Here is a 21,830-nt window from a genome sequence, read left to right on the forward strand (position 1 = left end):
CTTGCACCTCTGAAGTCCACAAGCACCCCCTGTACCATTCTGTGGCCTAATGCTTTCAATGACATCTGTAAATGTGGGAACTGTGTCCTGTATACCCAAGTGGAAGTTATTAACTGCATGAGATGAAGAAGTAGGGAACATCATTGTGGGGTCTGAAAACCTATCTTTCATCTTATTTTCTGCTAGTTGGACAGTTTGCTATCAATGCTGTTTCAGACTCATGAACTATGTGTCCTTCCACTCATCACATGATACCTCATCAAATGAGTTTGAAATTCTGCCGAACACAACAAGGCCCACAATTCCAAAGCACTGAATCGGCAGTAAACTACTTTGATACATCCTGAGGTCAATGAAATCAAAATAAATATGTTACACCCTTCACTCTGCTCTGGGGTCATCTCCTTGAATACAGTGCCCTCCATAAGGTTTGGGACAAAGACTTTTTTTTCCTTGCTTTGCTCTGGTGCTCCAGTTTTAAATTTGTAATCAAACAATTAATGTGATTGAAGTGTACATTTCAGATTGTATTCAAGGTTATCTGTAATCATGCAGAAATTACAGCACTTTTTAAACACAGTCCCATCATTTCAGGGTATCATTATATATGGGACACATAGCAATGGTATGTCTATTAAAGAAGTCATGTTTATTACTTTTACTGCATAATCCTTACCCAAACTTTAGGATGACCAAAATCAACTGTTTGGAACATCATCAAGAAGAAAGAGCATATGGGTGAGCTCAGTAATCACAAAGGGACTGGTAAGGAAGCCAAGGAATACGCCCACTGCTGACGACAGAATTTTCAACATAATGAAGAAAAATATCCAAACACTCTCTAACAGAGACAAGCCCCTGAAACAAACAGATGCTGAAGCCTGGCAGAGGATCACCAGAGAAGATACTCTGTACCTGGTGAAATCTATGCTTGAAGTCTTTAATTCAGTCATTAATTGCAATAGATATGCAACAAAGTACTAAACATGACTACTTTAATACCATTTCTATGTCCCAAATATTATGGTGCCCTGAAATGATGGGACTATGCACAAAAAGTGCTGTAATTTCTATATGGTCAAACCAAATTATATACAAATAACTTTTAATAAAATCTGGACACGCACTTTACTCACAAATTGTTTGATTGCAAATTTAAAACTATGGAGCAGTGGCAAATAAATGAAAAATATCCCAAACATTATCGAGGGCACTCTTCATTTCCTTCATCAATCCGGAGTACCTCCAGATTTTTATTTCAGATTTTTAGTAGCTAATTATTTTGCTTTTATCAACATATACTTCAAAATACTCTATTGTTTGTTATATTCAGTTTTCCTTTACAAACCTCCACAAGTTTACTCCAATCAATCCATATTGTCCGGATTTTGCCACACATAGCGAAAGATTTCTTCATTACTCAGAGATCCAAACACCACCAGCAAGCAAATATCAAGCAAACTGCATTCCAAATCTGATGGAGAATTCTTGATTCAGTTGTTGGTTGATTCAAGGACATGATCCCATGCCCTGGGGGACAAGTACAGCCATCCTCTGTGGCATGAACGCATCACTGGCCAGTTGAAGGCTTGTCCATGATGATCACCTGCAGCCCCTTGCTTCCATTGGACCCTCTGGAATTCAGAGCATCTGACTGGAGTCCCCTTGGAACCCAAATTGAGTGCCAGTCAGCTAGCAGTGGGTGACTGACACTTGATAACCTTACTCCACTGGCATCAGACTATTGAGTGGACCTACCTGTAGTGAAATTATGCTGCCTTGGTAGCTTTTAATCTACTTGGTTTCATCCGCACCACTATACTTTGCATCTTTGTTTTATTTCACCTTCTTGTTACTTGAGAATGGGTTGACTTGCCCAGATGGCATGCAAAATAAAGTTTTCCCCATTGTACCTCAGTGTACATGACATTAAACAATTCAACACCAACTCCTTTCCCCATGGACAGGATAGAACTTGCTGTGTCAATTCCAGACAAGCGAAAAGCTTTCCAAGAAAACAGGAGCAAGAAAAGGCAGGGGAGTACCTAAGTGAGGCAGTTCAAGGAATGAAGCCCAGGGGAGGAAGAAGTTGTTAACTGGCACTTTGTACTCAGTGAACACAGATTCATCTTCCAAAACCAAGGGAACAAGCTGAATTTCAATAAATTAGGCAGGCCTGAAGGAGAAAGAACTAGGCCAAGAACACAGGCATTTTTTGTGAGGGGACCACTGATGTTGACCAGTGGCCAATCACTTACCAAATCTATCATGTAAATCCACAGAATCACAGCAGCTGAGGAGACTGATCAACTTTGTTCCTCCTGGCTCTTGCATAAAGCTGCTGAAGTGATTCCTCATCTTTACTGCACAAGTTACCAATCTCCATTGAAAACCTACTGCTGAATCTGGTTTTGACAAGCCCCAAAGAGCAGAAGAAATAGCCCATCATCCTTTGATGACCTCCTACCTGATGGTTAGGTTCAAAAACAATTCCTTGTCCCCATTCCCTCCTCCCTCCATCTGTTAGAATCTGAAAGCCTCTCCATCTAAGCCGTGAACATGTTCAATGTTCAAGTAGCCCAATATAGAGTTCAAAATAAAATTGTCATAAAGACATTTGCCTTTGCTCTCTGCCACAAGAGAGATGAAGACCGTTCATTCTGGACTCCGCAGTTGAAGGGAACAGCCTCCTCCCAGAATCGTGTGTATGTGTCAATGAGAGCATTTCTCATTCTTTCAGACTTCAGTACATGCTGCCAGACCCAAACCAGAGGTTAAAATCATGACAAGGGCTGACACAATGCAAGGGTACAGGGAACATTTTATTACATTGAACACAAACAAATTCAAATTGAAATGGTTGTATCACAGGGTGCCCCACTCAGTGGAAGGGTCAGAGAGACCCTGCCCCATAAAATGCTGTCTCTCTGGGTCAGGGCAGGAGAAGACCTGCACCGTTTACCCGACACCTCCGGGCACCAATCTGAAAACCCCCCAGAGTTTCTCCTCTCAGCAAGAAAAGACCAGAGGCTCAGAGCAGAATCTCCTGGGAAATCAGACGTCAGTCAGTAACCAGAATTAATTCGATTGTGGTTGAATGCTCAGACCAGCATTCAGACAATATTGGAACACGATGGATATTAAGATGCCACTGATTGAAAATTAAAAGCTAATATCAAATTACACGGAACAATTCAGCTCAAAGTCCCGAATGGTCCCAGGAACACTTGCTTCCACCCTGCAGACTATTAAAGTATCAACATTTACAATATTCAGTGAAATTCAATCTAACAAAAGGGATAAAGATTCATTTATACAAAAATAGATTTCTGTAGACATTTTTCTTCTCTTTTTTTGTTTTTCAGCAAGTGTTTGTAGTGTCAACACAGATTGATCACCATCAGTCTCAAACCTGACTGACCACAAGAATGGCCATGCTCTTCTGCACTACTCCAGCCACCAGGTAGGGGAAGAGGGCTGAGAAAACAAATGGGATAGACAAGTATTATGAGGGCGAAAAAGAGATGAGTATAGACATGCACGGGTAGACAGAAAGGGGAAACAATAAATGAGACACATCAACAAGAGAAACAATGAGATACACACAAAGGGGCTGAGAAACAGAGGGAGTGAGAAATACAGTTAGAAGTCTAAAGGACGACAATGAGATAGAGGGAAGAACTGTGAAGATGAGTACAGCATTCAATATGATTAACAGAAAAGTGAGATTAAAGAATGTAACACACACCGAACATAGTGAGGTGGCTGAGGAGAATGTCTGTGTCCTGAGTGAATCTCCAGGAACAGTGATTTATTCTTTCCACTGTGCTCCTGCCCTGTGAGTTGTGTCAAGAGAGTGGTCTGGTGTGAGCTCCTCCATTTATTGAATAACTTTCTCTGCTTTCAACAGCTTAAAAATGCAATTTTTACTTACTTTTTATACAAAATTGCTGTACTTAAAATATTTATATTTCAGGTTAAAATTCAGATTTGAAATAAAATAAAGAACATAAAGACCAAGTTAGGACAGCGCTGGAGAGAAGCCGTGTACAACAATAAGGATCACAACCCAGCAGGAGGATGTGCAGCTGAAGATGGACAAGCATCTGATTTTGGAAACAAAGACCAGAGTTGTTCCAAGTCTGCAAGGATCTCTGATGGTTAGAACTCCACCAACCCAAGGGTCTAAGTTGAAGGGGGGGGCACTTTGCAGGAAAGTTGGGGGGGGGGAGGGAGCTTCAGAGGGCAGGGGTGAGGTGCGGCGGGAGTTTGGGGAGGCACAGGAAGTTGGGGAGGTGCAGGGTGGAGAGTTGAGGAGACAGAACAGAGGTAGTGGATTAGGGGGAAGAACAGCGGTGGGGAGGGAATAGCAGAGTAGGGGAATGGGGCAGAGAGTGGAGAACTCCAGAGTAAGCAGATGAGGAGGGAGGCAAGGTGAGGAAGAGTCGGGAAGACGGAGAAGATGGGTTAGAAGCATATGCTTGGGAAGAGGCACCAAAGATGTTGAGTGCAGATTGAACATACAAGCTGTAATTTTTAAAACCAAACACACGTCATCTGACCTTTACTCATTGAATATTTCCCTTAGCAGCAAAGAATCTTCAGGATACAAGCTCCAACCCTGCCCAGTATTCACAGACCGGGACAGATTGGAAAGGTCCTCAAGACACCCCAAATGTACCAAGCACAGAATTTTGTACTGGACCTCATCCCCCTGCCACAAGGCCGAGATATCAATGGAGCAAGGTTGTTTTGTTCTGACTGATCAAAAATTTGACTAACAACCATAAAGTGTTCCATGAAACATTCCATTGGCAGAGCAAATGTGATATTGATTACTGATCTGGGTTTGACATGGGTTGGGAAGATGTAAACATGCTTTATTAGCCGCATCTCTCCAGCCAGTTCAGTGGGGCATTTTTTAAAAAAAAGCACAGAACAGGGAAACAATCAGTGTCCAGCTTGTGAGAGCACAGCTGGGCGAATCTCCAACCAACAGAGTGAGAGGGTAGTCAGAGGAGTCTAAATTTCATCTTGTTTCACACCTCCACCAGGCAACTTCACCATGAGATTGGAGGCCACCCAGAGTTCCTTGCGAAGTCCTTTTTCCAGTGCTGACAAATCTGTCTAGATGTCGACAAGACCAACCTCTCAAGACTGCTCCGCAAGCCAACACAAAACAGGAACGTGATCCAAGATAAATAATGCTTCTCCTGCTCTTGGAAAAAGGTTGGGCTGCGTGCAGACACATGCACACACAGCTACTGTAGATCAGCTCAACAAGCAATTTGCCACAGACCCAGATATTGATGCAGAGTGTATATAAAAAGAAAATTATTCCTTTGTCATCTCATTAATGAGGAATTAGAGTTGAGGGTTGGATGCAGCGGGGGAGGTTCAGGGCTGTAAATGCAGAGGAGAGGCCAAGGATTTTTGCACCAAGCCTGTACAAAGAGGATGGCAAATCTGTTTTGGGGCTGCTATTCTCTCAATGCCTGCAGCCCACTTAGGGCATCTGATGAGGAGCTTCCAGCATCTCCATGAGGAAAGTGTCAATGGGCGTGTCACCAATCAGCTTGAAGAAGAAAAGGTGCTCCAGGCATTTCAGTCCAATAGAACGCAGAGCCGGTAATCGCAGAAGCAACTTGGCAAACCTGTCCAGCAACAAAGAATGATTTCAAAAATGTGTAAAAAGGCAGGACCAAGCGCAAGACACCCACTGCAGGACAGGTGCTGGCAGGGTCAGCTTAGCCTCAATTTCTCAGTAATGAAGTGTTCGAACTCAGAACTGTACAAGACTATTATCCTGAAATTCACCACCACCACCCCCCCTACCCCCCCACACCAGCCAAAGAATACTTACGGTCAGCTTCAATGTCTGTGGGCAGGAGCTTGGAAGGTTACAATTGTAAGCATGGAACCCGTACCACAGAGAGGGTCAGCATGTGTCGAACCCGTACCACAGAGGGTCAGCATGTGTCGAATCCGTACCCCAGTGAGGGTCAGCACATGTCAAAACTGTACCCCAGAGAGGGTCAGAACGTGTGGAACCTGTACCCCAGCTAGGGTGTCCCCGGCATTCTCCACCCATTGAACCTATCCCTAACCCCATCCTGGTCTTCACCATCCCCTCTGACCTTCGCCTCTAAGAGACTGAATGCTCTATCCTCAGTAGAGGCTTCACCTTTGTCTCCCTTCCCCCACACCTCAACAAGTTCCACACATACCATGATGCCAAACTTATTCTGATGGCTCCATCTCCTTGCTTACAACCACAATTTTCCACCCCCATAACAGATCCCTTCTCTCACTTTCAACCTTCCTCCTCCTCCTGGACACCTCATTCTGGTCTTAAAGCTGCTCTGGACCTTTATTTCCAACTGCCACTGTGACATCAACCATATCCACTTCACTGCTCCCCTTACTCAATCCAATCTCACCCCCTCAAAACCCTGGCCCTCCACTCTCTCCACATCAAACCTCACCATCAAGCCCACAGACAAGGGTAGCACTATTGTGGTCTGGCGCACTGACCTCTATCAGACCAAAGCCTGACAACAACTCTCAGACTCCTCCTCTTACTTACTCCTCCAACAGTACCCCAGCAAAATGCATCAAACCACTGTATCACACACCATCTCTGAACTCATCATTTCCTTTCACCTCCAATCTCACTGTTTACCCAACCCCACACCACCTGTTTCTACCTCCTACCCAAGATCCACAAACCCAATAGTCACAGCAGACCCATCATGCCTGTGTGTTCCTGCCTCACCAAATTGGTCTTGGTTTACCTCAACCCTGTTTTGTCGTGTCCCCCCACCCCCCCCACCCCGGTCCAATCCCTACCCACCTACATCTGAACATTTCAGACATTCTCTATCACTTCAACAATTTCCAGTTCCCTGAACTTGATCACCTCATGTTTCCTATATACCTCCATCCCCATATTGAAAGCCTCAAAGCCCTTTGTTTTCCATTCTGGACAACAGAACCAACCAGTGCCCCTCCTCCACCACCACCCTCCTCCGGCTGGCAGAACTTGTCCTCACTCTCAATTTTTCCTTTGACTCATCCCACTTTCTCCAGGTCAAAGGGGTAGCCATGGGTACCCACATGGGCTCCAGCTATGCCTACCTTTTTGTTGGTTATGTGGAACAATCCATGCAACAAGCCTAAACAGGGAAAGCCCCTCAATTCTTCCTCCACTACATCGATGACTACTTTATTGCTGCCTCATGTACCCACAGTGAGTTCATTGACTTCATCCACTTTGCTGCTAACTTCCACTCCGACTTCAAATTTACTTGGTCAATTTCTAGCAACACTCTCCCTTTCCTCGATCTTTCTGTATCCATCTCAGGAGGCAAACTCTCGACAGACATCTTATACAAGACCACCCATTCCCATACCTAACTCAACTATACTTCTTCCCACCCTGTCCCCTGTAAGGATTCCATTCCATTAACTCAATTCATCTGTCTCCATCGCATCTGCACCCAGGACAAGTACTTCCATGCCAGATCATCAGCGCTGTCCTCCTTCTTCAAACAACATGGCTTTCCCTCTACTGCTATTAACTTGGCACTCACCCACATATCCTCCATTACCCAGACATCTGCTCTGGCCCCTCTGTCCCCACACTCAACATTAAGCTCTTAAGCTCACCTACCACCGTGTGTGCATGTAACCTGCACTTCAGTGTGTGTGCTAGGGGAACGTGTGTACTGGGGGGTGGGGGGGGGGGGGAGAATGTGAGTGCTGGGGGGGGGGGGGGGTGGTTGCAAGAGAGAGAGAGGAAAGTGTGCGAGGGAGGCATCTGTAGTCCAGTGAGCGTGTCAGTGTGTAAGTGATTGAGTGTGAGTGTGTGAATATAAAATTAATACAGTGTACCGTCAAGACTTGACACAATTCATATCAGCGTGACTGAATGGACCACATCATATTTACCTGCCAGGCTGCTCTGGGTATTTCTGTTTGCAGTATCCTTCCAGGGATGCATACACCTTTTCACGTAGGGCCTCCACTTCTCCAGGATTGGACAGTCCTTTGGCATCTACAAAAAATGAGGCAACATTAATTACCCCCAAATACATTCCCATAGATTGCTAGAGGGAAATGAAATGATGAACATAAATGAGGTTTGTGTCATGGGGAGCGGGTGTGGGGGGGGGGGGGGGGGGTGGGGTGGGGGAGAAACAGCGGAGGGCAGAGGGAGCTTTTGGAGGTGGTAGGAAATTAGAACCATCTGCAGAAATCAGGTTGACACAGGCAGAATAGGGAAACACCACAGAGGCAGACAGCATCTTATTTTTATTTTAATGTTCTCTCCGCGTCACACTGAAGAGTTTCAATCTGGGTTTGGCTCAGTTTTGAGTTGGGCATAATTTAGTCTTCTGAATGAAGCAAGAGGCATGGTTGAATATTCTTGAAAGAGTGTAAGACAAAGGAATTCAAATTCACAATTGTCTGACAAAGTAAAATTAATTTAAATTTAGAATATCGTAAAGTGGAAATGTGTCACATAAAATGATGATAAGACTACAATTCAAGGCTGTTCAGGAGGTCCATTGCAGAGAGGAGGTTAAATCCAGAAAGAGAGCAGACTGAATAGATACCCCCAAAGTGCGTTATGGCAGTTGTTTAGTTTTGACTCCTACCTGGGTTAAAGAGCACAATGGCTCGCAGACAGCCCAGTTCCGTCTTGTCCATCTGCATGTCTCGCATTTTCGAAACAAGCTCTGTCAGAACCCTGAAAAAAGGCATGGGAGGCTAGATATAAAACACAGTGGGCTCTATCCAAAATCATTTCAACACTGTTCCAAGAAATCCAATTCCTTGAGATTCTCAAAAACAGAAAAAATAACTTTCAGATGGTACAATGGAATATTACAGACACATTCTGATAATCCATCTCCCACTCTTTCCCTAAATCCCTCCTCCTGCCAAATGCCCACTCTTCTGCCCTGTAAACTGCAGGTGATATTGAAAACCTTTCCCTGCACAGAGAGCCTATTCCGACCCTACAAGGCTGTGATAGCCAACACTATCCAAGCACAGGTGAATAAAGTGCTCACCTGTCAAAGATGGCTCCTACTCCTGCACTGTGTGCACTATTCCGATGGACATGGAGACCAGTCGCCAGCAGAATCCCATCTTTTACAGCTATGGAACGATGTGAGAAGGAAGCAATGAGCAGTTCATTCCAGCCTGTTGATATAATATCAGGAATCCATTAAATTTCAAGGCACAGTGCATACAGATTTTGTAAAAACTCAACTGGATAAGAAGGTAGAGTCCAGGTATCCTGAACTGAGCAACTCCCAAAGATTTTCCACCAGTTCCATGGCACAACCGTGCATGGCACAGCTAGCATAGCAGTTAGCACAATGCTGTGCTAGCAGTTAGCACAGAACCAGCGACTGGGGTTCGAATCTGCCAACCTCTGTAAGGACTTTGCATGTTCTCCCCATATCTGCGTGGGTTTCCTCTGGGTGCTTTGGTTTCCTCCCACCATTCAAAATGTACTGGTGTTGGATGTAATTGAATGGCATGGGATCATGGGTCAAAACAGCCTGTTACATGCTGAATATCCAATTAAAATTGAATTAAAGTCAAGAGCATAATGAAACAGTTATAACTTTTCTAGGTGAGTATTATTTCAAATATCTTTGGAATTCTTTTCCTTTTTCCATTGAAGTTAGGTGAAACACAAACCAGAGGACATGGGTTAATTTAGACATACTTTTTTTTTTTAAAAAGACATACAGCACGGTAACAGGCTATTTCGGCCCATCAGTCTGTGCCACCCAATTTACAACCCATTAACCTACAACCCCATTCATTTTGAAAGGTGGGAGGAAACAGAAGCACTAGGAGGAAACCTCACGCAGGCACATACAAACTCACTACAGATAGCATGGGATTCAAACCCCAGTCCCAATCACTGGGGCTGCAAAGTCATTGCGCTAACCACTACACCGACCGTGCAGCCTAAAGGGGAAAGATTTAAGGGAACATTAGAGGGAGTGAGAGAACAGTGGGAGCGTGGATCAAGCTGCCAGCTGCAGTGGTGAATGTGGGCTCAGTTTTAACATTCAAGAAAAATGGTACATGGGTGGGAAAGGGTATGGAGGGATATGGGCTGGATGCAGGTCAGTGGGAATAGGCAGAATAGCTGCTTGGCACAGAGTAGAAGGGACAAAGAAGGGACACTAGAAGCCTGTTTCTATGCTGTAGCATTCTATGGCAATTGAAGCATATTGCCTGAATTAAGGCAAAGGGAGAGAAATGTTTGATAAGTAGGTAGGGGGGGGGTGAAAGAATACTATAGGTCAAAGGAAAAAGAGATACGAGGTTACTGCCAGATTAGCCATTATTAAATGGCAGAACAGGCTTACTCATGCTCCTGATTCATACACTCATATACTTGTGACACTTGCAATCTTACTGGAAGGTATATATGAAGTATTAATCTTTGTATTTATTAGGGATACATGGCAAGTGTGTAGGGAAGATGGCACACTTGGATTGACTAGTGCAATCGGTGGGATAACATCATTGTCCAAAGAAAGAAATCCTCATTACCTGCCCTCAAAAGGATAACTTGATCATCCAAAGGGAGCTCCGAGAAATGAGGAATCCGCTTGGCCCACTCAACCAGCGTGAAAAGCTGCTTGTCTGCTGCTTGACAGATGTTGGTAACTGGGTCATTCGGCTGGCCAGGAAAGAGAGAAGATTATGATAACACACAAGCTTTGGTTAGAGTTTCAAAAAGTGCAGGAGCCAAGATGTCATTCAACAAAATAGTCTAAAGGAGAAAGTTGTATTTTGGTATTGCCTTTCACCTTCCAGATTGGAAATAAAGTCCTTCACCGTCTCCAACTTGTTCTGACTTTTAACCAATACATGACTAATCTATATTTTAACTCAAGTTTGTCCTAAAATCCTCAATAATTTGATTCAAAATCTGTCAAAGTCACGAAGTGAGCATTACAACCCCAAGAATCTTTAAGCTTCAGCAGGAAGAGTTCCAGGTTTTGACTTCCTTTTGCGCAAGAGCTTCCTGATTTCATCACTGAATAAAACAGGGCTTTTATTTTAGTATCCGCCCTTTTATTCTGGATCCTCTTCCTAGAAGAAATAGTTTCTCCTAATCAAACCTCATCTAACTCACTTATCATTTTGAACATATTATGAAGGAGAGGGTGTAGAAAGTTACATTTATCAATTTAGACAAGGAAAGACAGGAGAAGCTGAAGTTCAGTTCGAAGACCAAATTCATTGATATACATACAGTAACACCCCTGTTATCCAGAATTCAAGCTACTAGTAACCTCAAAAATAAATCAGTAAAAAAGATACGGAAGTTTAAAATTGGCGTGTGTCACCCTTGGTACACACAATCTCAAGCAACTGTAAAATTCACTTATCCATCATCTACCAAATCCCATTAGATGCTGGATGCCAGGGGTTTTACTGTATTATGTAAGCAATAGTGATTATCTATAGAAGAACAGCTGAGGTTGGCACAGTGCTTGGATGAGTGCAACTCAATGCCATCCAAGGTAATAAAAACAGAAAATGCTGCAAATATTCAAAAACACATCACATCTGTGGAAAGAGAAACGGAGTTAACAAGAGCTGAGAACTCTTGCTCTTGATCACCTATTGCAGGACGTTTATGGCACAAAACTGCTCGATGTCAGCATTCACGATACTGCATTTGATGGTGGGTTTTCCCCGTTTCTCTTTCCACTGATGCTGACCATTTTGGTGTAGATCAACATTTTCTGTTATTATTTCACATTTCCAGCAGATATAGATTTATGATTTTTATTTACTGTCCAGCACCTCTTGACTGGCACTTTATTCACCAACGTACACATTCATTCTCATCACAAATGGTGCTTTATGGCTAGAGGGCAATGAAAAATATGGAGAGGAAAGCCATCTGACCCATTTACAGTTAGATCAGCTCAGCTTTCTAATCAATGTATGAGAGAACCAGAGCCAATTTGTGTACAGGCAGGTTTTATGAATAGCATTGACCAGCAGTAATCTATTTTAGCTCTGTTGATTGAGGGACATAAGAACATTGCTGCTTCTCTCAGAACAATGCTTGGAATGTTTAATTTCCTCCCAAGAGGGCAGATGGAGCTCTAGTTTAATGGTTCATCTTGTACAACACCACAAATTCAGTGGCAGCATTGATAGAATGCTGGTCACTAGTATGTCAGGGGCTGAGGCACCAGGATTTATTTCCTTGCGGCTAAAGCATTGGAACTTGTCATGCTTTGTGTAAAGTAGGCACTGGAATTTATAGTGTTCAGCAGTGTAGAGGCTGGAACATGAACCAAAAAAGCTGATGAAACTCTGATGCTTCTTGTTGGTTATTTGTGGGGGATTGGGGGGGGGGGGGGGGGTAAATGGGAGGAACTGTCGACTTTTTACATCGATTCCCTGAATCATGACTCTTCATTGCTGCTGCTCCCAACGAGATCCTCCAGCAGTTTAACTTTTGTTCCACATTCTAACATCTGCAGACTCTCAAGAGGAACTCCAAGGACTAAAATTTATTGTTGTGACAATAGAATTTATTTCTTTTAGATGGAGGAACTAGAATTTATTAGCATACCATCCCTGCATTGGGATTACTATTGTGTGTAAACCCTAGGATTTACTCCACATCACAGGAGGAGACCACTGAGTCCATGCTATGCCCAGATTATGTAGCATTGGAACTGTTCTAATGCTTTGCCCAGAGAACCAGGGTGACGTGAGGTACAGTGTGATGCAAGCACTATGATTTATTGATGTCCTGTGCCATGCAGTGTATGTACTCACTGAGCTGCTGCCCATTCCAAGGTTGGAATCGATGTAAGTCTCAGTCTTGGGCTCAACAGCCAGCTCCGCCTCCACTATCTTCTCCACTGGCATGTCCTCATTGGCACTGCTTGTTGATTCCACCTCATTCTCATTTCTGTCCTTACCCCGCTGTCTCTCCTCTTGTACAGCTGCAGGCAAGAATGGGGATAACTGTTGAGGGCCAAAATCAACATCACTCAACAGAACTCCTGACTGAGAAAACAACTTGCATGTTGTAATGATGTTCCAGAAACACCTTCTTCATTCACCTGCCCTAGACCCCAAGTTATTGCTTGTTGCTTTTAAAGCAATTTTCCACTTATTTTGACCAAGTACAGCAGAGGCACACTGACAAAAACAAGTTAGCATTGAATGAAAGTTAGCAATATTCTGAGAGCCAACATAGGCTCAATAGGCCATGTGGCCTCCTTCTGTGCCATAAGGAAACGAGAGATATTTGATCAGATAATTGCTGATGAATGAACAACATTCACTTCCATTCAAACTTCTCAACAAATGAGGCAACCTGACACAACATTCAGGCACAGGCAAGGGGCAAGTTATATTTGCACCAGGCAAATGACTATCTCACATAACAGGGAGTCTAACTACCCATCTTTGACATTTAAAAGCATTACCATCGCCGTGTTCACCACTATCCATATCCCTGGAGGTCACCATCACCAGAAACTCAATTGCACCTGCCACATGAATATCACAGCTAGCAAGAGTAAGCCAGAGGCTGGTTAGTTCCATGGTAAGTAACTTATCTTTTGATATCCTATTGCCTTTTTACCATCTACATGCAAGGTACAAGCGAGGAACATGATGGCCTTGTCTGAATTTGTCCATGCCAACAATTCTGAAGCAACCAAGACAAAGTGCCCCCCCTTGCTTGGTATCATCTCCCACCAAAAACATTCATTCAACCAAATGTGCACAGTGGCAACCATGTGTGCCAACTACAAAAAGCACCAAGCAAAAGGCACACAAGTCCATCACATTGGCATTGCCCTTACCCATAACTTCTAATGTCAAGGAACCCAAGGGTTGTCACCTCAGGGAAAACGACCACCTGAAAGTTCAGTTCCATATTGCCTCAGAACCCAACTTGGAATTTTATGATTGATTCTTCTTCATTCCTGGGTCAATATCCTGGAACTTCCCAAACAAAAGTAGGAATAACTTCCAGGTTGGCAATTCCCACCATTGTGCGATGTTGGCCTTGCCAGCAAATCCCAGAACTCAAAAATGAAAACAATTTAAAAAATGTGGTGTTTCTCCCACTCATCCTGTTGAGGGCTTAAATTAGATGGACCTGACCCTCATCTGGGACTAGAAAAGGAAGAGCCATTGCAAATTCTGCTGATAGGAAATGTCATGTTAAAATGTACATTTCATCAATGGCGACCATCCCAGATATGTAATTTAATTTCAAAAAGGGGTGTGAAAACATGAAACCCTGGGAATCACAAAATCAAAATTCATAAGTTGAGAAAGCTGTTAAGAAAAGAAGGAATCTAGAAAGAGACAAGATACAAAAGCAAAATTGCTATGTCCAATCCTCAAATTTCTGGTTAGGCCTGTTAAGAGTATATTATCTGATTCTGAATTCCACACTTTGGGAAGGGTGACACCATCTCGGAAACTGCACACAAGATTTGCTGTAATATAACCAGAGATGAGAGATTTCAAACATGTACATAAATGGAAGATTAGACTAGAAAATGGTGAAATTTAATGGCATGATCACAGTTTAGACATACAGCACAGTAACAGGCCTTTCAGCCCCCAAGCCCATGCCTCCCAATTATACTATAACCCGGTACATTTTGAAGGGTGGGAGGAAACAGAGCACGTGGAGGAAACACAGACACAGGGAGAATGTACAAACTCCTTACAGACAGCACCAGATTCCAATCCGGGTTGCTGATACTGTAGTAGCGTTGCACTATCCACTATGCTAACCATGGCACCCCACGGTAACTGGGCCACCCCAGAGTAAATAAACTACACAAACCAAAGGAGAAAGATTTGTCTTCACTGATAAAAAGAGGTCAAAGGCAGAATAAGTGCTGTCTTTCAAGCAGTGGGTTACAATTTGGAATGTGTTTCTCAAAAAGGCAGGGGAAGCAGTCAGTGCCAATTTTTAAAATGAAAATGGAAAATACTCTTAAGGAAAAATGTGAAGGGCGAGAGCAAGAGAGCTGGTAAGCAGAGCTAATTACATGACCGATCACATGGCCTCATTCTATGCAATCAGATCCAAAAGCACAATCATTGGGCATCTGGATTTTTATGCAAAGCTGACAAATTTCCAAAACAATTTCCAAGTAGATTTATAAGCAGAAGCTGCAGGATACAGGCATTTCACTGGGGGAAAGGAGGGGATTGTACTGGATGTGATATTCAGATTATCTCAGAAATGATTATTCATAATTCAATTACACAATTACCTCTGCTTTTTTATCTGCAAAATTGCATACGCAGTTAAGCGGGGAAAAGCACATCTCCTCCCAATTCATGCCAGGAACACTGCCCCAAACAGCTCCAAGACTGCATCCACTGTTTTACAGGCTTTCAATCTGTAACTATCAGTACTGCACTCCATGTTACCTGGCACCAGATCCATAAGCAACATTACAATTTTGCATTGTTATAGAGAAATGGTTTGGACCCCAACAGGATTTACCTATCATGAATTTACCTCAATCTTTTAGTCAGCCTGCACAAACCAATCTTAAAATAAGTTTGTGGGTGGCTCACCAAAAGGCAGGCGAATTAGCCCTGCTTGTAAGCCACGTGGGGGGGCTGCCGGCCAAATCCTGACACCAGCGTGCTGCTCGGGTGCTGCACCTCGACACCCTGGAGGACAGGTCCCCGATGGACGAGATACTCGTGCTCATGGGTGAGCACACCAACTGCCCATTCTTTGAGCGCATCTTCCTCGAAAATATGCCCGGGGACATCCAGCCGCTGCTGGACCAAGAGAGCTTCACCGAACCAAGGAAGGTCACTCAGAAGGCCCAAGAGCTATGGCTCTCATGATTCTCGGAAGGCTCAGTGGTCCAGCAGGTCACAAGGCACAGGCATAAACATGCCAAGCCCACCCCTAGCGCTGCAGTAGAGCACCTGGCTCCTGCAGGAGCCCCCAAGAGCATAACCAAGGCCATAGCATCCACTTCAGGCCTCTGCTTCTACCACCAGCACTGGGGAGCCAAGGCTCGGAAGTGTCATCAGCCCTGGTCGTTCCAGGGAAACAACCAGGCTGGCCGCTGTTAATGGCTGCGGCAGATGGCCAAGGACACAGCCTTCTCTATCTACGGGACTCAGTCAGTGGTCCCTCGTTGACACTGGAGCCCAGATTAGCATCATCCCGGCCATGGCCATCGAATCCAGGAATGGACCTCGTGCACCTACCCTCCATGAGGCCAACACAACAGCAATCCAGACTTATGGAGACAAGACAGTCCACTTCCAGATCAGCCAACGGAATTTCGCATGGAGGTTCACCGTCTCGCGCTCCTGACTGCCATCCTGGGTGCAGACTTCCTCCTTGCACACGGGCTTCTGGTGGACATTCGAGGTAGGTGCCTGGTGGACGCCCATACCTTCCAGACCATTCGCCTCGATGCCTTCCGCTCAGAGCAGCTAAACTGCAGATGGCCACAATCAGAATGCCCAGAGACAAGTTCCAACGGATCCTGGACGAGTTCCCGAAACTCCTCAAGCCACAGTTCTCCGCTGCCTCGCCGCGCCACAGGGTGTTCCACCACATCCCCACCCAGGACCCCCCAGTTCACGCCAAGGCACGCCGGCTCCTGCCTGACAAGCTCCAGGTAGCGAAGGAGGAGTTTTGCACCTGTTGGGACCGGGGATCATTCAGTGGTCTGACAGCCCAGGTGCTTCGCCACTCCACCTAGTCCCGAAAACCTCCGGCGGCTGGCGTCCCTGCGGAGACTATCGACGGCTCAACGAGGCAACCGTTCTTGACCGCTACCCCATCCCTCACATCCAGGACTTTACGCCCAACCTGCACGGTGCGAGGATCTTCTCCAAGGTTGACCTGGTGCGCGGATATCACCAGATCCTGGTGCACCCTGAGGTCATACCCAAGACGGCCATCGTCACCCCCTTTGGCTTGTTTGAATTCCTGCGCATGCAGTTCGGGCTCAAGAACACTGCTCAGACCTTCCAGCGCCTCATGGACTCTGTGGGCAGGAACTTGGATTTCTTCTTTATTTATTTGGACGACATCATCGTCGCCAGCAAGGACCAGGTGCAACACAAGGCCTACCTACGTGCCCTTTTCTCCCCGCTGGCCAACTTCGGCCTTACCTTCCACCCTGCCAAGGGCCAGTTCGGGAAAGAGTCCATGCAGTTCCTGGGCCATACCATCACAGCCGAAGGAGCCATACCCTCTGCTGCAAAGGTAACCGCTATCAGGGAGTTGCCACGCCCGGAAAGCCTCAAGGGGCTGCAGGATTTCGCGGGTATGGTCAACTTTTACAACTGCTTCATCCCGGGTGCTGCGCGCACCATGCACCCGCTGTTCGCCCTCATAGCAGCCAAGCTCAAGACGTTCGCTTGGAACCCAGAAGCCTGCACCGCATTCGAGGCCACCAAGTATGCCCTCGCGAAGGCCGCCATGCTCGCTCACCCGCACACCGAGCTGCACATGGCACTCTCTGTCGAAGCCTCTGCCACAGCCATCGTTGCGTCCTGGAGCAGCAGTTGAATGGATATTGGAAGCCACTGGCATTCTTCAGCTGCCTGCTCCGCCCGCCGGAACGCAAGTATAGTACCTTCAACCGCGAGTTACTGGGCACGTACCTAGCGGTGCGGCATTTCCACTAATTTTTGAAGGGGAGGACTTTTACCATTTTCACCAACCTCAAACCCCTCACCCTGGCGCTCGTGATGGCAAAGGATCCCTGGTCGGCCCGCCAGCAGCATCATCTCTCCTTCGTGTCGGAGTTTACCACCGACATTTGGCACAAGGCGGGGAAGGACAATGTGGTTGCCGATGCTCTCTCGCGACCGGCCATCTGCGCGCTGATGCCCAGCCTCTACTTCAACCAGCTCGCCCGGGACCAGGAAGCTGATGAGATGAGGGCCTTCTAGACTGCCATCAGCGGCCTGCGGTTCCGAGACCTCCCGACTCCGAGCGGCGAAGGCACCATCCTGTGCGTTACCTCCTTGGGCACCCCGCAGCCAGTGGTTTCCCCAGCAGTGGTGCCCCCAGCAGTGGTGCAAGCAGGTCTTCCGTCACATCCACGACCTTTCACATCCGTCCATCAGGTCCATGGTCCGGATGGTGGCAGAACAGTTCGTATGGCATGGTCTGCAGAAGCAGATCGTGGGCTTGGCCAGAATATGTACCCATTGCCAGATGTCCAAGGTGCACAGGCACACCGGGGCACCCGTACAGGAACAGTTCAGCCACAATCACGTGGACATCGTTGGGCCCTTACCCGTTTCCCGAGGCAACTGTTACCTGTTTACAGGTGATCCAGATGCTAGACACCTCCCCTGACTCCTGCTCCTGAGCACTGTTGCATGGTTTGGTCGCCCGGTTCGGCGTCCCGACTCACCTCACCAGCGATTGGGGCGCCCAGTTCACATCTGCGCTCTGGGCACAACTCGCCAACAGGTTGGGGATCCAGCTACACCTCACCACAGCCTATCATCCGCAGGCCAAAGGACTGGCCAAACGTCTGCACCGCCACCTTAAGTCAACGCTCATGTCTTGCCTCATTGGTCCCGAATGGGCGGACGAACTGCCTTGCGTACTCCTGGGCATCCGTTCAACTCCAAAGGAAGATCTGCAGGCGTCATCAGCTGAGCTGGTCTACGTTGCGCCACTGGCACTACCTGGTGAGTTCATCAACACACCTCACAATCCCCAGTGGTCGCCGCACGAACTACTTCCTCACCTCAGGGCACTCTTGGACTCCTTCGAACCCCCACCGCCACCCAGGCATGGTACCTGCCCGTCTCACGTTCCCGGCGAACTGCTTTCCGCAGAGTACGTTTTCGTTCGGAGGGGCCCAACCACAGCAACTCTGCACCGACCTTACGAGGGGCCAGACAGGGTTGTACAGCATTCTGGCTCGATGTTCACGCTGGACATGGCAGCGGGTGGGAGCTGTTTACCATGGACAGGCTGAAGCCAGCGCACCTCGAACCCACCGAGCCTGTGGTCATTGGTCAGCCCAAGAAGCGAGGCCGCCCAGAAAAAAAGGACATTGGCGCCGGTTCTGGGGGGGGGGGGTGCTGTGTGCCGGCTCACCATAAGGCACGCGAACCGGCCCCGCTAGTAAGCCATCTGGCAGGGCAGCCAGCCAAAATGGCGCCTTCCTTCCAGCACAGGGCTCAGAAACTCGCGCTGGGGTCCACGTGATGCCTAGGTGATGTCAGTGCCCTCCAGCGTGGTTCTCAGCCAAGTCCGGCCTGGGATTATAAGTTCAGCCCAGCAGCCTGCAATAAACTAGTCTGCTCACTGAGCTCAACCTGTCTGGTTGTGTGTGTTATTGCAGGAGCAGTGTAGCCGCCGCTACATTTGTTTATTTAATGTCCCCTGTAGGTTTTCTGTAGAGTAGCATGAACTAATGATTCCAATAAAATTGACTCAGATCCTCTTCTTGTTGAACATCTGTTGACACACATTTAGGTGAATTACCAGACTGCAGACAAGAAATGTGGAACTGCAACATGGTAAAGATCTGTTCCTGCAGGAGAACTTTCTCAAACACCAACTTAAAAATGGGAAGTGAAGATTAAGGAAGGGAAGTTCTGCGCTTGGAACCTAGGAAGCTGATTGCACCAATGGTAGAGTAACAAGAGTCCAGAAACAAAGAATGTAGAAATCTCTGAGTGGTGCAGAAGAGATGAAAAGTGATCACAGAAAAGGAACAGTGAATACCATTTAAAATCGAAGTGAAAACTCCCAAGAGGAAATTGAATAAGAGTTTGAAAAATAAAATTGTGGAGGAAAAGAGCAAGGAATTGGTTTTAATTGGATACCTGTGACTGAAAGTCTGTGTGGGTACAATGGAGTGATTGGCCTTCAAGTGTCCTTTGAGATGCTATGAATTTTACACACCACACCCAAGCTTCCTAGGTCTACTAAATTAGAGAGTGTCTATGTATTTGGTCAAGGGAGAATGGGGCCCACCGAAAGGAAGGTTCTAACTTTTAAAAAGTGACATCTATTAAAGTGCATTCATTCAGTCAAACAGAAATTACATGTACCCAAAATCTGCCAGCACAGATGTGGGAATAGAAAGTCCCCACAAACCTCTAATGAAATAGACAAGTTCCTGTTCCTCTTTTTAAACAGATCCCTGGTTATAAATAAAACTAAATAGGAGTCTCTTAACAATAACTAAACCATCTTCTCGTCCAGATCTAATCTATCACTTTCCATTACCCTGCATCAATCTCCAGTATCCCCTGGCATTTCTTTGATCACCACATAAATTCATCACTGCTGTGATTGCATTCTCTTGATAGGGAGAAGCTAACCTCGTTACCAGGTTACTCACAATAATGACTCAGCATATTTAAACTTTTTTTTAAATGTACAGTAAAAAACTATCCCAAGACATGTCAAAGGGAGGTTACCCAACAAAATCTGACACACGCCCAGATGACTAAAAACTTAATCAAAGGTGAGTTAAGTACAACTTTAAAGGAAGTGGAATATAATGAAAGAATTTTAGAAATGTTGTGAGGCAGCTAAAGGTACAACAGTCATTAAGGAAACAATTAAAAGTGTTATGGGCAAGGGCCCAGACTTAAAATTTATTGATGATTTTTTTTTGGGTTGGAGGAGTCTACATGAGAGGCGAGGTCATGCAGAGATTTGAAAATTTTTTAAAAAGAATTTAAAATTAAAATATGGCAGGCCAGGGAAATGTATAGGCAACTAGCAGAATAGCTCATTTATGTGCTTAATTGGTGAGTGGAGCCTGATAAATTAGGGCTGTGGTTCTCAACCTTTTTCTTTCCACTCACATATCACTTTCCTTATGACATAGATGCTCTGTGGTTAGTAAAGGATTGCTTAAGGTGGTATGTGAGTGGAAATAAAAAGGTTAAGAACCACTGAATTCGGGGAAAACATGCTTTTAACCCTTTGAACTCTGGTCATTTTTAACCTTTCATAATATAATTTCCAGACTGTGTCCATGGATAAACTACAGAAAAAACACCAGTGCAAACCAGCTGGTAGATTGGAATAAAACCAGTCCTGGAAAACAGGGACTCGAAGTATACATGTTTGTTGGTAGTCCCTGAAAACCGGGATACAGAGTAATGCATTTGTTGGTAGTCCCAGGAACAGAGTCCAAAGGGCTAAAGAATTGGAACAAGAGAACCCTAGAATAATCAAATTTAACAAATGTGAATGTTAACCAAATAAAAAATTAACACCTCATGAATAATACACCCTTCTCCCATCACTCCACTCATCAATACCTTCCCATTACTGCCATACTTCCCCCAATCACTGCAGATGCCTCCAAATTGTTGCCAACAATGTCAATATTGGCAGATTTCTCCCTTCCTGATTATTCCTACTAGCTTTATCCCCTCCCACCAATATCTCCCGAGCCTTTCTCCCTTTCTATCAATGCACAGTATTCAGTTCATATAATGCTCCAAAGACTTTAAAAAGCTGTCCATTGTCCTCCTTCCCATTCAGACCATTATTCTCCCTGTCAATACAATTCTCTCCTACCTACTCCCCTCATCTGCTTCCCAAACAACGATGAGCTGCCTGAGGTATTACTCTTCAGTAAACTCATAAGCCAGAGACTCCTCTCTGTTCCTGTAACTAAGAACAACATTATGATATTTGAATGGCCGGAGAGCATCCTGGCCAATACACCACCCACTAAAATAACACTGGAACTGATTCAGATATCTGTACTTAAAATAGCTGCTGGATTTCCTTACCT

General features: G+C 45.5%; 1 protein-coding gene across 10 annotated transcripts in view; it reads right to left on the reverse strand.

Moving 5' to 3' along the window:
• Window positions 1-2,804: 2,804 nt before the first annotated feature.
• Window positions 2,805-21,830, reverse strand: part of LOC138760765 (retinoic acid receptor RXR-alpha-A) — a 128,022-nt gene continuing 108,996 nt past the window's right edge. For 9 of the 10 annotated variants that reach the window (XM_069931851.1, XM_069931857.1, XM_069931843.1 and 6 more), the window contains 6 exons: window positions 12,847-13,016; window positions 10,588-10,717; window positions 9,078-9,210; window positions 8,661-8,752; window positions 7,951-8,056; window positions 4,534-5,654 (listed from right to left, as the gene is read on the reverse strand). In XM_069931851.1, coding sequence (XP_069787952.1) covers window positions 5,507-5,654; window positions 7,951-8,056; window positions 8,661-8,752; window positions 9,078-9,210; window positions 10,588-10,717; window positions 12,847-13,016 — 779 coding nt within the window. In that variant the 3' untranslated portion in view covers window positions 4,534-5,506. Of the gene's footprint in view, window positions 3,478-4,533; window positions 5,655-7,950; window positions 8,057-8,660; window positions 8,753-9,077; window positions 9,211-10,587; window positions 10,718-12,846; window positions 13,017-21,830 lie in introns of those variants that run through there. The other variant, XM_069931834.1, reaches the window with a different exon arrangement.

Source organism: Narcine bancroftii, chromosome 1, assembly GCF_036971445.1.
Source record: "Narcine bancroftii isolate sNarBan1 chromosome 1, sNarBan1.hap1, whole genome shotgun sequence".
Lineage (NCBI taxonomy): Eukaryota > Metazoa > Chordata > Chondrichthyes > Torpediniformes > Narcinidae > Narcine > Narcine bancroftii.